This window comes from Anas acuta, chromosome 2 (genome assembly GCF_963932015.1).
Source record: "Anas acuta chromosome 2, bAnaAcu1.1, whole genome shotgun sequence".
NCBI lineage: Eukaryota > Metazoa > Chordata > Aves > Anseriformes > Anatidae > Anas > Anas acuta.
In genome coordinates, this window is record NC_088980.1 from 44,241,976 (window position 1) to 44,257,363 (window position 15,388).

The 15,388-nt window shown below is 41.4% G+C and overlaps 1 protein-coding gene across 1 annotated transcript in view; it reads right to left on the bottom strand.

Annotated features, from left to right (window-relative positions):
• Positions 1 to 15,388, bottom strand: part of ZNRF2 (zinc and ring finger 2) — a 55,137-nt gene that overhangs the window by 17,025 nt on the left and 22,724 nt on the right. The window contains exon 2 of the mRNA XM_068674514.1: positions 8,437 to 8,532. Within this exon, the coding sequence (XP_068530615.1) occupies positions 8,437 to 8,532 (96 nt within the window). The remainder of the gene's footprint in view (positions 1 to 8,436; positions 8,533 to 15,388) is intronic.

The following is a 15,388-nucleotide window of genomic DNA, read 5'->3' on the forward strand; positions in this document are numbered from 1 at the left end:
AGTCAGAAGCGCAAGACTATTTAAATAACTAAAGGGTAGCAAGTTTTAAAGCAAGATTTTACTCTGAAGGAAAAACAAAAATAACAACAATGACAAAACAAAACAAACAAAAACCAAACAAAACCAAAGAAACCTTACAAATGGTATTTCAGGCTATATTTTCAATTGATCTGCCCTCGGGGCAGCTTCTGAGCAAGGAGGGAATGCTGCTTCTTGCTTTGCATTTCCTTAGGAAAAAAAAAATCCTGATCTGCAAGTCATCTGTCCTAGTTCCTGCAAAAGAGAATGGAAATTTGGGAAGGAAACACCGTGAAATTCCTACAAAGACCACTCAGTGCAATGCTGTTTGGCATTTATTTTTTAAAAACCTAAGACTTAAAGTACATTTTATTTCAAAATCCAGCCAATGAAACATACTCTCTAAGGTCAGGAAAAGATGTGTGTTTTCAAGGGTATGGTTTCTGCAGCGCAGCTACAGAACATAAGTCGGTTTGCCACTAACAAACAAGTAAAATCTCAAGGCTTTAGAGGCATCAGACTTAAAGGCAGCAGAATTACTATTCAAAACTAGGGACATTATTTTCCCCGAAGCTAAATTCCCAGCAGTCACAAGACTGCAGCAGTTGCAGACACGATTTATGACATCCTCCGAATGACCTCTCAAAGCTAAAGACTGATTAAGCGTAAGACACGGAAGGTAGCTCCTATCTGCCCGGATCACATGGTGCAGAGTCACAGCACCGTGAGCGTTTGCTACGGAGCGAACCAAACTGCTCCTCGGCTCTCTGCGGCACGCAGCACCGCACTGCCATTATATAACAGCAGCACAATGACACGCAGAAGAACAGAGCGAGTCCTAACCTGAGCTGAATCGCTCCTTTCTTCACCTGCAGCTCTCCTCTGCGGCACCAGTTCACAGGTGTATCTACGATTTTCTAGGACAAGAACCATTGTCATTTGACTTCAGCAGCGCTGTCGGTACCAAAGCAAGACAAGAGCAGCATCTCAGATTAGAAGTAAGGAAAAGAAACAACTTGAGCTATTCAGCACATGAATGATCCTGTTTTCCCTCCTTCTTTCAGAAAACAATCAGGCTTGTTCTACAGTTGTCAAAAGCTTTACTGTATTTATCCAGTGCTGCATAGAAAATATTCCCATGGCACATGTGGGCATTTATGTAATGGTGATTCCAATGTACTGAGAAAAAAATTGTTGTCTCACCCTCAGGAGCTGAAGTATGAGGTGACATTACAGCTAGGTTGGCCAAGAGTGATTTGTGATGGCTCCGTTGCAGGAAGAACTGTCTGGCGGATTTAGGCCTGGCTCAAGGGCAAGTATGCAGAGAATCACCCACCAAAATACCCTGCTCTCCAAAGGTTCATTAAAAAGTCCTGTTCACAACAAACCAGAGAAAAGTTTAAAAGATGAATGGACGTGATGTCCGATGTCCCAAAGTTTTATACTCCTCGGTAGGATGCAAACACGTTGACTCAAATTCATCATAGCAAGAAAATTTAGCATAATCTGTTGAGCGTCCCCAAACTGCACCAGGAAAATGAGCTGTCATAGCTGCTTTATGAACCTATTCTTCGTGTAAGAGAAAGGGAAGCATAAGGTAATGAGCAATGCTGGTATCTAAGCCACCGCCACCACCATTAAGCCTCCAAGATTGTATCTTAACAAGATAAATGGGGCCAGTTTGCAGCTCTGAGAACTGCTCCAGACATTTGAGGCCCTTTTCTCTCAGTTACACTGTGTTCCCATTTCAGGAGCCTCCTTCACAGCCACGCCATGAGAGATACACAACTTACTTTTTTTTCCTGGTAGCAAAGGGTTGACAGTTTGTGGGTGTGGAGGAAAGATTAGAGACTGCGGCCTCTGAAAAGGCTCCAACTCCACACTATCACAGACTGACCCACTTCATCCACTGACTGAGGCTCAAATGGGGTCACAGAAGCACGTCCTACCTCCTTTAGGAGCCAGGTCCACATTGCTGCTTGAGTGTGGCTTTATTTAGACATTTCTCACCACTACTCTTTAAAATGAACAACCTTCCCCCCAGCAAACCCTAACTGTAACAGGCTGGTTTTGCATGGGGCACCAACACCTGGTGAAAGAGATTTGGTATGGTTGGAAGGAAATACAGTTTTACTGAATAAAAGGGAAGAAGAGCTGGAGTTGCCTCTTCTTCTTGGCAGTCTGGTTTGAATGAGTAGCTACCCACAGCCTACGCTGGTGAAAATCAGTGGAAGTTTTCTCCTTGCTGAAACATTAAACAGTTCCTAAAGGGATGGGCAAACTAGTCAATATACTTCAATCAAGCTCTTCAAACACAGTGTCCCTCCCTGAAATTGTGACAATGATTTGCACGACAAGCTATGAAATGTCCAAGTTGATGTTATACCAATTCACAGAGTAACAGCTGTGCAAATGTCTGAGATTAAACTTTTATTTACAATAGTAATGCTCCTCTACTGGCACATTAAACAAAATCTCCAAGTCCAACAGATGTTCAGCAGTGCAAGTTATTTTTAAGAAATGCATTGGAAAACAGTTTTAAAGCATTAGGGAAACTGAATGAACCTCCTCCATAATCTGGAGGGTTTTCATGGGTACACAAGATCAAAACAGGAGGAAATGTCACTATATTAACTGCACGCCAAGGCTAAGTGTCTGTTTACGTGTTAAATTATCCTGCAGGGTATGCTCTTCCCCTGTCACACAGCACCCCTGAGGACAGAGTGCAGAACCACCCAGGGTAGAGCAAGAAGCTAGAAACTCTTGGTCAATAACCTTGTTAAACTCCAAAACAGAAGAACTGAAAATTTCTAAGGAGAATCCTGTATCTCATGTGAAGCGGAACGAAAGAACTGCTTTGCCTTGGTATTATTTTGTACTGCTTTGCTGAAAGTCTAGTCCTATTAAAGGATGAGGACAAGGAGGAAGGCTTAAGCTTTTCCTGGCAGACTGGCAAGATGCCCTTTTGCAAGGTCTTTTAGGGTATGGTCTCAGGAATCCTGGCAGAGAAGTGAACTTGAAATTAGTAATTCTCTTCAGTCTGAAGAAAATTAAGTTTTGAGTACCTCAGTCAAGACAGGTGATGGCATCAGCCCTGCTGAGTAAAACACCACCCTCCCCTTTTTAGTGAACAGAAGTGACCAAGGAAATTAAGTCACTGCAGTGGGAATAACTACCAGCATCACAGATTTCAGTGGTCCAGATGCCAGGCTGTGGTGCACTTCCCTTCCACTGAGCAATATAAACTAAGTTCTAACAAAAGTAGCTTGACCCAAAGATTTCAAAACAGCCACCAATCAACTAAGCTTACAACTTGTGCTGGAAAAAAACAGGTCAGTCCCATTCACAAAGCATGTCTCAAAAATATTTTTGTGCAGGCCTTTGGGTCCTTTATGCATTGAAATGCACATGCTGTAGTTGTCATTTAGATTTTGAGAACTTCTACAGCAAGATCATTGCTCAGACAGATGCCATTTCCTGACTCTGAAACTTGCACGCAGGCCTCACCAAACATGCAGTGCGACCACTTCTCTTTTTGAACTGATTTAGAATTAACAGAGTATTTACACCCTCGTGACAAAACCCTGCTTTGCTTCCTTGCTAATCTACATCAGAGCACTGCTGAAGCTTGAGCACTGCTGCGGTTCAAGTCACCTTGAGTTCAGTTAGTCGGCACCGAAATATTTGGCTGGCTGTGCCTGGTACTGGATTCAAACACCCTTAAAGACAAAGTATGTTGCTGAACAAGAAAAGCACGTTGAGTTTCACTCTTGTCTTCCTTCCAGTACACCTACCTTCATTTTCAATGTTCTGTCTGCAACAGTTTTGCCACGTACTAATCTTCCACTCAAAACAGAGCTGAATAAACTTTAAAAATAAACCATATATGTCATCAGTGCTGTATATGATGTTTGATCCCCTGCTCTTTTTTGGTGTGAGGGCTCAAAATTTCACTTACTGTAATTAAAAAAAAAATTGCGAAGTGGTTACCTTGAGGAAGGAAAACTCCTCTAACAGCTCACGCACTGGCTGCAAGATGTAATATTAACTCTCTGAAATTAGACAAGCAAAAGTTTTTCTCCAGGAAACTTGCCTCGCTCAGTATGTTGGCCACTAACCAGACCCACTGCCGTATTTGAATTGAAGGCAGGGCGGCCTGAGCAGAAGCAGCCCCGATGTCAAAGCTTCCCGGAGGCCCGTTCAGAAAGCTTCCAGCAGGACGACGCTCCGATGCGAAGTGCTGACTTGCTGAAACCCAAAATATTCCGCAGGAATGTGCTACTTCAATCAAAAACTTTGGAGAGAGGAGAGGCCGGCTCGCCGAGCCAGCCAAGCAGTGCAGCGAGCCGACTGGCTCTCCCCGGCTCCACGGGGTCACTGGCTTCCCCAGCTGGCCGGCAGCCAGGCTGCTGGGCCCTGCTGTCAGAGAGGCCCTTCAACAATAATAATAAAGTCTTACAAAGTGTTCCGAGAGGCAAACAAAGGCATGGCGAGAAGACAAACAGAATTACTTCAGACACAACCAGCTGCGAGGTTTCTTCAGAAGGAACTGGTGCATTAGTTGCAGGCCCTCTAAAAGTAGTTTGCCTCGAGTCCCAAGCAGCCCTCTCAATTGTGTCTTCTTGGGTCTTTTTAAACATCTTCCAATGAAAAAATGCACCAATACTGTAAAAACACAAACTGAACAATAATTGCATTCAAAGTTCGCCACGTAAGCCTGATCTTCTGCTGTTCAGCAGTTGGTATTTACGTAGACTGACCCAACAGCAAGGAGGCCAAGGCAAGTTGCTTCCAAAGCACCGAGCCTTGCTTGAGAGAAGGGCTCTGCCTGGCCAAAACACACCACGGCTCCGTGAGCAGCATCTTTGGGAGAGTTGGCCCCCAGTGGGCCCTCTGTGCCACTCACGACTGCAAATTGTAAAGACCTGGTGACAGGGGCCTCACTGAACACGCTGAAGATGATGAACGAAATTGGCGTGGCTGTAGAGTATTTAGTTTAGCAGTAGTTTTCAAAAAACATCCAAAAACCAGGTTGACTACCAAGAAACACACTTTCTCCACAAAATTGGCTTTCAGCAGCCCGTGGCTAGCAAGTGCACAGGACCTATTTGGGCTCCTTGGCGACTCAGCAAGTAACGGTATGAATGGTGTCCTTAATGGCTAAAAAAAGCAAGACTATGTAAGACAGTAACAGCAAACACCACAGAATTTGCACAATCCAGTTCATTTAAACAGCTTTTGCATCAAAATGACTATATACTGGTTCATGGCTGCGCACCACAAGTAGTTGAAGATACTTGGAACAAAGTTCCATAGAAAAAAGAAAGAGCCCTTTTTACAGGCCCAACTGAGTAAGCATTGAGATCTCTGTTGGAGGCAAATCACATGATTTTAAAAAGAATAAGGCTAATAATACGTACTGATTTACTTCTGTGAAAATCAGCACAACTTGCAGCACACAACTGGGACAAGTTTGTGACCAGTCCCTTTCAGGAAGCACGTGTAAATCAGGCAGCTGCCACAGCCTGCAGTGCACTGGCCCTTCCTTCTGCCCAAAGGCAATGCACAAAGGTAGTTCAGAAAGCAGTTAGACATTGCCTGGGAGGACTTTTTGTAAACAAACAAACAAAACTTTCTAATCACAACAGTCTTACACCATTTTTTGGAAAGCCTTAGACTCCCATTGAGAAGAAAGAACACTTGTCTTCTCAGAATCCCACAATAGGTACAATTTGCTCCCTGACATTTCCTAGAAAGAGCTAATCTTCAAACAGTCACAGTATCACGAGGAAACATATCCAAAACAGAATCCGATATATGCACAGTTTAGCCCAACCACCTAACTTTTAAACATCTCACCGCTTGCAAGTGTAAGGTTCCCTTCAACTACTTGCAACGTAAACGTAGAGAGAAAAAGGAGGTAAAAGAAGATCAAGAGTTGATAGCAGCATCTTTTTTTTTTTTTCTCTAAAGCAAAACTTGAGATGCCCTTCTTATACCTTCTTTGTCCTAGCAAACAGCAGAAATACAGGAGAAATGTATGCATCTAGACACCCATGTGCAATTCTGGGCCTGTAATTACAGCAGCATACAGTCAAGTTATCGATCTGCTAGTTAATCCTCTTTCATTAGCCTCATTAAATGTATCACAGTCATACTACAAATTAACTACTGAGTGGTGCACAATGCTGAAGCCATATCCTCAATTTCTCTGTGCTGCAGTACCTTAAGTAACCAACTATATTCTCTAATTTAAGATTCAGTCCACAACTCCAGGAGCTAACCAGCTGCCGTCAAAAGGATTAATGCACACTTCTATTAAGGTTTTATGAGAATGAGACTGTAATTCCAGGTAAGTGTCTCTCTCAAACCAATTTCTGCAATTTAGTAGTTTTCTCCTTTCAAGCTTCTATAACCACTTTCCTAGAACGAGCATCTGAGGCTCTGTACGCTGTAGACACGCTCCTAATTTGACAAATTACATGATTCAGGTAATACCTTACATTGCATTGTCCACAACTGCTTTTGTTGTGTTGCAAATTATCAAGAGAGTGGCTTCATGGGCCACACAGGGGTTTTTATTTGTGCTCATTTACAGGGAAGTTGTTGGGTTTTTTTTGCTAAAGGGACTGTACAAAAGTAATGAGATGGCCCAAAAGAGCTCCAATTAACAACGTACCAGCTGGGAGAGACAATGCAGGGGAAAAAAAAAAAGTTTGACTATGGCACCGCTGCGATACAAATGAACGTCACAAACACCACTGAGAGGCTGTGTTATGTGATTGCTATTTCCTTGAAAAAAAGTAAGTCAGCTGAATGTGCTCGTACATACATATAGGAAGCAGCAGGAGCATAGGATCTCAGTCTGTCAGCTTGTAATTTGTGCACATCCCACCAGCTGGATTACAGCCAGAGCTTGCTCTCTGCCAGCTTGCCACCTTCTGCTCCACCCAAACTGATCCCAAGTGCTTTACTTCTCCCTGACTGGGCTGACTAGCCCACTTCTCTCTTATGCTCAGCAGCTCACAGTACACAGAACCCTAAAGGCCCACCTTGGAAACTGCTTAGTCCTAATTTAAAAGACAAAAACAAAACAAAAATACCAGAACAAAAAGAAAAAAAGAATCCTCTGCTAGGTAAAGTCAACCTTCTCAAATATATGGTGCAACACCAGAGGAAAAAAAAAAAATATTTATTTTACCTGAGTACTGTGCTTTGAAATGGATTTCACAACTGCTGGTATATGATTTCAAATTATTTTCGCAATTAACGCTATTCCTGTAACCCTGATGCCTTATTACTATCCAGACAAAGAATAAGATAGGCCCTACCGTCCTTCAAGACTCCTTCCAAGACAAAATTCAGCATGGAATACCATAACAGAAGGGAGACCACAAAGAGTCCATAACACTACCAGTTACTTAGACATTAACTTAAGTTGGAAGGGACCACTGGAGGTCTTCTGGTCCCTCATTCAATACTGGACTGACTTAGTCTAAGTTGCTCAGGGTTGACCCAGTCACTTTCTGATGAGGTTGCACAGCCTCTCTGGGCACTTGCTACTGTGTTGGACCATCCTCATTACGAGGACTTTCTACCTTACATCAAAGCTGAATTATCCTTGCTGTAACTTGTGACCATTGCCTCTCAACTTTTTGCTGTGCACCTCCAAAATGAGTCTGACTCCCTCTCAGTTTCCTTCTAACCTCTCACATAGAGCTGAGTGTTAGCCTAAACCACAGTGACATAAGGGTTTGATCCCCAAAGTGGCAAAAGTTCTGTTTGTCTTGCATCACAGGCTGCTTACAAGAAGAGCTTAGTGGTATGAGAACAGAGCTACCACATTTGATTCATTTGACAATGAGAAAAGTCTCACTAAACCCGCAAAAACTGAAGGTTTGAAGACCTGTATATCTACCAGTCCTTATGCCTATCACATAAACAATAGGCAGTTCCTCAGCTCCTTCAAGAAAGCCCCTTTTTTTGACTAAGTTATAGGTACATGGTGCATCAATAACAGTTCTTAGCAATGGCCCCAGTAGGAGACTGGCTTGATCTTTCTGATCACTCAATGCCATCAGATGGGAGGTTGTTTAAGCTACACCTATCTCAGTTGGACCCTAACTGGACAATGACTAGCATATGACCTTGTGATCAAAAACGGAATAAAACATACTCAAATTAGGATAATTTGACATTTGTAGTATGAGTCAACAGCATAAATTATACTGGCATACAATGTTAAAAAAAAAAAGACCAGGTTCTTAGAAATTACTTTTAAAAAGTTCACTACAAGCCAAAAAAAACCACACCACTTCTGAGTCCATTGGATTAGTTACCTGAATATCTTACTAAATAAATAATTATTATCACTCTAACGTTTAAAATGAAGAAATTATCAGCTTACTTCTTTCTTACCATTGTAGGTTATCCTTGGTTTTGTCAAACACATCACAAGGTGTAAATCCATTTCATCAGAAGATACAAATTTTGAACATACAGGGCACTTGAATCCTATGAAAAACAAAAACATGTAAGCGTGAATACACTTGACCACATAGCCAATATCCACATTTAAGCCAAAACACCATTCTCCACACATTCAAAGCAAAAAAAATAATAATAAAAAAATAATAAATCTGGCAGCTTTTCAGTGTTGACCTGACTTTTCTTCCATGAATATAATTCTCTTGATTTCAAAAGACCTCAGAATGGACCATTGTTTCTGCAGATGGATCTGTTGCCAAGTACGAACATGTCACCACCTCTGGAATGTAAAGTTTCACAACAACCTCAAGAGCAGTTTAAGACAGGAGAGAGAGGATAACACAGCTCTACCAAAACAGAAATTAGAAATGTATGGAGCACGTAATCATTAAAATCTGAACCTGGGCAGGAGCTCTGAATTAACAGCATCGCTTTTCCCAGGAACAGCGTTGAAAATTTAACAAAGGATCTCAGTTTTACGTCTCATCAGGCAAGCTGCAGCATCCTACGCCAGTCTGGGGCACAACATTAACTCAGGGGTGTCGCCTCACCTACTGAATCACTGATATTTCCTGTAGCGCCGAAATTGTTTGACTTCTCTCATCCTAGCCAAGCTTGACCTTGTTTAGCTTGTGAGGTCACAGCCTGAGGCAACGCGGGATAAAGAATAATTAAGACAGTCTGGATTGTGATGCAACTGCATAATAGTCCATGACAAAACTACTTAATGCTTTAATTTATGTCATTACCATGTCTTCCAGTTAAGAGGACAAGATTGGTTGGACAAGTTTTAGGATCCACAGAAAAGTCTGAGTGGTAGGCTGATTTGGATCTGCTGAGTAATTAACGTGCAAGTGAGAGACAAAAAGCCACCCAACAGGGATCTTGATGCAAAAGAGCTGTTAAGACGTATGCCTACAGGACAGCACAGAGCATAGATATCTACTTAAAAATATTCAAAATCCGTGCTCAATGCCAACTCTTTCATTGGCACCGTAGGAAAGGAATGACACAGGCGTGTGTAAGTGGACACTGCACCTCCAGTATCCACATCCCAGCCTGCTCCCATCGTCTTTACTTTGCTGTCCCTTGCTTTTGTACCTCCAGCCTCAGGAGCCCACGATGAACCGAGTCAGCCAAGAGTATCGAGTGACTCGATGTTGCACTTTCAAGTTACTGATGCCTGAGAATTTTGATCTTTTCTGGTAATTATTATCCAGAGGTAGATCAAGCAACCAGCCCTGAAGCATTAGCACTTGAAGAAATGCACTGAATTTGTGGAGGCAACAGTTGTTTTTTTTCTCTACAGCTAATAGGAAGCAAGTGAAACCAGACAGCTGGTAGCACACATGGGGAACTCGGAGCAGCAACTGAACGTGTACACTGGAAACCACTTCCTGAGATAAAGTACAGCTCTGATTCTTCCCATTTTAGCTACGAGTGCTTCATATCTGCTTGCTCTTGTTCCAGTCTTGCACTTTATTTTAAATATTGCTCCTCTCTCGTTTTTTGACATCCCTCCCAAACCCACATGGTTACAAGTCACAGTTACACCCACGGATTAATAAGCACAAAACAACCAAACACGTATTTTGAAGAACAGGTTGGGAGGATTCATTTACTTGGAGGAGGCTCTGTCAGTGACCCTTCAGCCACCGCGTAACCTCTTTCCCCCAGGCTGCATCTCGACATGACTAAAATCTAAATTAGTATCTCGGTCCTCCAAACACCCCAAACCACGCAAAGCTGTTTCGTTACGGTTTTCTCCAAAAACTGACCTAGGGGGAAGTTCTCTCTCAGCCATTATCAGCCAAATGCAGCTGATTACTCTCAAGTCTAGTCACAGTCCAAAAACCTACTAATACCCGTGCCTTATTCTCATGTATACGCTCCTGCCAGGCACAACTGACAACATATTTTGATGTAAGAAGGCACATAACTTCCTTACACGCTGCAGACCATGCCAGAAGGGAGCGTTTGTGTTACAGCAAGTTAGAAATTATGTTCATGGCTAGTTGAGCACTGGGGCAGTCATTAACAAGTCGCCTCTGCTTTCTGGACAGAACTCTTCACGCTATTCCCCAGGGTCACCAACACGTCTAATTGGGAGTGACAGGGGCAGGGAAAACCACCACTAGGTCTTTACAACCACTTCTGAAGTTAACAGTGGTATTAAAAAGGTACCTATCCCAGGAACGTGGGGAGAGAAGCCCTGAATCCAAATAAAACAGTAGGGAGAAATTGTGTATATGGTAATAATAATAGCAGCAGCCCTTATCAGTGCAAGCAAGAAAAGGGTTTTCCTTAAAACCATGCCCAAGGATAGACAGCTATCAAAAACCTTTGTTGGTTATCCCACTGGAGTTCTCAGCTGGATGTGTTTATTTGACCATGTGCCTGTCCTTAAGTCTTGTAAACAGCCCAGATTTTGACAATATAGTACCTCGTGACGTATCCAGTGTCAAGGAGGAGCTGAGGTAACAGGTAAGCACATACAAATATCCTCCTGACACTGCAGGCCTGGAAGATGACTGCTGTAGCTGTATTCAACATGCAGAACAACACCCCACTTACACTTAACTAAGACTTACGGACCAATTTAGCAGCCAGTGGTAAAGGTTTCTTTGTGGAAAAAGATTTTTTCCACCGACCAGCATCAGCTGAGTGCCAGAGACCAGCGTTACAGCAGCAGAAGGGCCTTGAGCTCTCTATACCTACTGAAACGTTTTGCAAAGGCAAGTGAAATCCCACTTCTCATTCCTTCCCAGAGTTGTGCTGCAACAACCAGCTCCTGGACTTAGCCATCTCCCTCAACAGATGCACAGTGCATGTTTTGAGTGAAGGATGTTAACATTTCCAACTCCTTTAGCAGCCCCGAAGAACAAATTATCTTGAATGTAGACACTATTTTTAAGTGTATTTTCAAAGATAAGTGAACTTCCAACACTGTCACCAACTTGGTGTTTTCCTTACCTCAAATCAGAAGGCAATAGTTTCATGACCCAGTTCACAATTAAGTGCTCTGCAGGAACAAAGACCCTATTGTACCACTGTCCAGCAGGCTAACAACGTCGATAGCCCATGTTTGTTTTTACCACCAGTTTCAAGGAACAATTCTGATAAACTTTAAGAAAGTTCCACATGACTTCAACAATCAGCAACAGGTCAAAAATATCTTGTTCTCTACTTGATTTGTTTGACTGGGTTTCGCAGATAAACACTGCTTTTGCAGACATGTGGGTGACAAAGTAGAAGTAGTCCTTGGATGAGGTGGCATCAGGTTAAGTGTCCTGTAAAAATTGTCAAATGCTATCTACAAAAAGATAGCGTAACAGATGACCTATAGTTCTAGACAAAAATGCAACTCTTATGGAGTTGCTGGTTTCTCGGCATCCCTTATCCTCATCCAAGATAAGCAACCATCACCTTTGCATTAGGGTCACCACATAGTTGCAAGGCTCTCCTTCCTTCTTACATTGCAGAGAGGACATTGCCCCTGATAAAAAAGCATGAGCCACATCTCATCACAACCTCAGTCACCTCTCAATCCCAAGCTGTAGAGCAGGAAAGAACTGAGCACGCACAGACACCTCGCTGACTTCTGCAAGTGCAGGCTTAAGAGACACCAGAGGCAAATTCTTTCAGACTCCATCACCTAGTTTCACAATCCCGAGTACAATACCGAAAGTAACAGGTTACTTAAACCAAACCCACAATCCTGGAAAGAAGTGCAGTTACAAGAAAAGAGGCAGGACAGAAAGAAACAGAAAGTTACAGCAAAGCAACTAGAAAATTCCAAGATGGCACAGAGAGTTTGAAATAACTAAACCTGTGTAAGGAGGAGGAATTCAGTATTCAGAAGTGAATTGTCTTTCTCATTCTCTCTTGAATGTATCACTTTGTTCAGACTGCCATCTTTTGCTAAAGAGCCTACAGTTATCCAAGAAATCCTATTGTTTCCCACATCCCACAAAATAAAATCTCAAATCCAACAAATAACACAAACTCCTGGACATTTTTTTTGCAAAAATATTTTGGTATTATTCTAGAATACCTTTGGGGGTGGTCCTTTTGGTCAATGTTAATGTCATTGATGACAAGAACATCGCCAAAAACACACTAAAAGTATAATGAAACTAACTGTTCTTCACAAATAAATATCGAATGCAGTCAAGTTTTTGTATGTTTGTGTTTTCAATGAAGACAGATAAATCCATCTCGGTTTACATTTAAGCAAGATGTAAGTGAAGCTTTACATACACACACTTTTGCAAAATGTATTTGGCAATTAAGAAGGCTGACAAAAGTTACTTACATGCTTGCACTTGTTCTTCAGCATTCAGAGAAATAAGTACAGACAGTCTGGAAGCACAGCATCCAGTAAATATGACGGTATGCAGGGTGGTAAGCAAGAGTATTGTCACAAATAATGCCTGCATAATGATGCTAAAACAGACCTAGCAAACAAAATCCCTTCCCCAATAAACAGGAAAGACCTTACAGAGAAACGTGGTTAGAAAGGATGTCAAGAGGTAACTGAGTTCATCCCACACAGGGCAACTGGGTAAATGCACTTAGAGGATTTAATCTGCCCTTAAAAATCAACTAGTGAAAGACTTTACAACCATCCTAGCCAACCCGCAATGCTCATCAGCCACTCCTAGAGAGAAAAATCTTCCCTTCTCTCTCATTTGGCAGCTTTCACTTACAAAAAAAATCACACTAGGAAATGCACCCTTCATCTTTTTGTTACTCTAATCTTTCCTTACAGGCTCTGGTATCTAAAACTTTTATTCCTGTATCTCTCTTCTGGGCTCTGTCCAACATTTTAATATTGGATTGCCAAAAATTGGGCAGAGTTTGCAGGCCAAACCTCCAGAAGTCCTAAGCAGAAATGGTTATTTATCACCTTTTTCTGTTACACCAGGTGTTGAAAGAAGGATTTATCCTTTATAGGTGTACACACACTCACCCTGTACACAAACCACTGGACTGCTGTCCCATTCCACTCACAACCACCCCTAAACATTTAGTACTTTTAATTTCTCCTTTTCAATCAGTTATGAACACTTTTCTAATATGTCAAAACTCATCATGAATGTCAGTTTTGCTTCCAGATCTTACAAGTCTGGCTCTAGATTCCATTTTTAAAGTGTCTCCCAAGAGGATTAAAAATGAACCCAGCATGGACCACTGCGATACTCCACTTGAATTGCTCTCTTAGAACAGAGACAGGATTTTTCTAAACTATTTCTGCATCCACCTACTTATTTTTTAATCTAGACTATATTCTTTAAGTCTACCGATGTGAATATCAAACAAATAGCATCAACATTTTATGTTTCTGTACAATGCATCTACTTCTTCCACTCCTTCCTTTTATATTCAACTCCATAAAGGACTATGAAGCGAGATCGTAAGAACAGCAGAAAAATAGATGGGAAGAATTCAGATTCTTGCCGAAGTAACACTTCTGGTCAAGTCAAATTTTTGTCGCACTCTTCTTTTGTAATCTAATTTGTAACGCTTAAAGAAAAAAAAAAAAAGAGCTCCAGTCAAGACCACATGTCAGAGTTATTTGGCCACAGAATTCCCTCTTCTCTTCTCCTCAGCCAGCTGAAATGGAAAGACAGAATGAGTAATTCCTTAAACAAAAACCATGAAGCTTTGTACATGAAAGCACATTGCTTTACCAAAGCTAACATCTTACCTGGCAACTTTACCCTTACCATCAAAGGGAATAAGATTAATTCACACTAATTTAAGAACAGAGAACTGGCATTTTTTAACTGTCTTTAAGAAGTCTGAAGGTTTATAAAATAAAGAGAAGAAGAAGAAAGAAAAAGTATTACCAGTTCCCAAGGAACCCTCTTAATGAAAATTTCTAAATGCTGTAGCTCCCAATACAAGTGGCTACTTGGAGAAAATTTGTCATTTTATGTAGAGACTTTTTTTTTTTTAATTACGGGAGAAAAGATACATGTACATCTATTTGTTTGTCTTTCATCCTTCCTTACACTGCCAGTGGCCTAAGCTGAGAGAACCCATCTGGAAAGACCTCTGGAGATGAAAAGAAATAAGGATGTACCTCCCTCAGTTTGAGAGAGAGTAGGAAATCATATACTAGCAAAAACAACAACACAAAAATACCAAACTCTGTCATTTTACAAAACTCAACCAGATTAAGCACAAATAGTTTCTTCTCAGCTCTTGTGATTTTGCGCTCCTAAACTATAGGGGTTTCTTTACCCGTCTTGTGCCATAAAACTGAAATAAATACACTTGTGAATTCCTTGATGAGAATAAGGGATCTTCTCCTGTATTATTATTTTTTTATTTTATTTATTTAAAGCTCGCACAACACTCACGGGAGAAAGAACAAATGAAATGGGGAGAAAAAAAAAACAAAACAACAACAAGACTGAAATTTATTTCAGTTAAGGATAAACTCACAGGAGACGTGGAATAGTTTGAGAAGATGTGTTTGGATAATACTTCCTTCACCTCCTAAGCAAAAGCTGAAGAAGGAACACCTCACTATGTAACTTCTTTAACTCCCTTCATCTTGTTAATTGGGTCTTGCTAATTGTTATCTTCAATAGCGATCACTGAAAAATAACGCAGTACAGAATGAAGAGCAGGAATTGAACAAGACATTTTCTTATTCACGAGTAAAGCCTTTAGCAACTGCACAGCTCCAGGTGTCTAATACCGATGTAAAACACATGATAATGACTATAATCGACAGCTGTGCGTTTTTAGAAACTGAAGAGCAATAAATACAGCCACGAAAGTAGAGGTGGGGGGAAAGCCCCGTGCTAAAATACTTTGAAAACCAGAAGATAAGACTGTAGGTGGGAAAGATTTGTGAGAAGGGTGATTT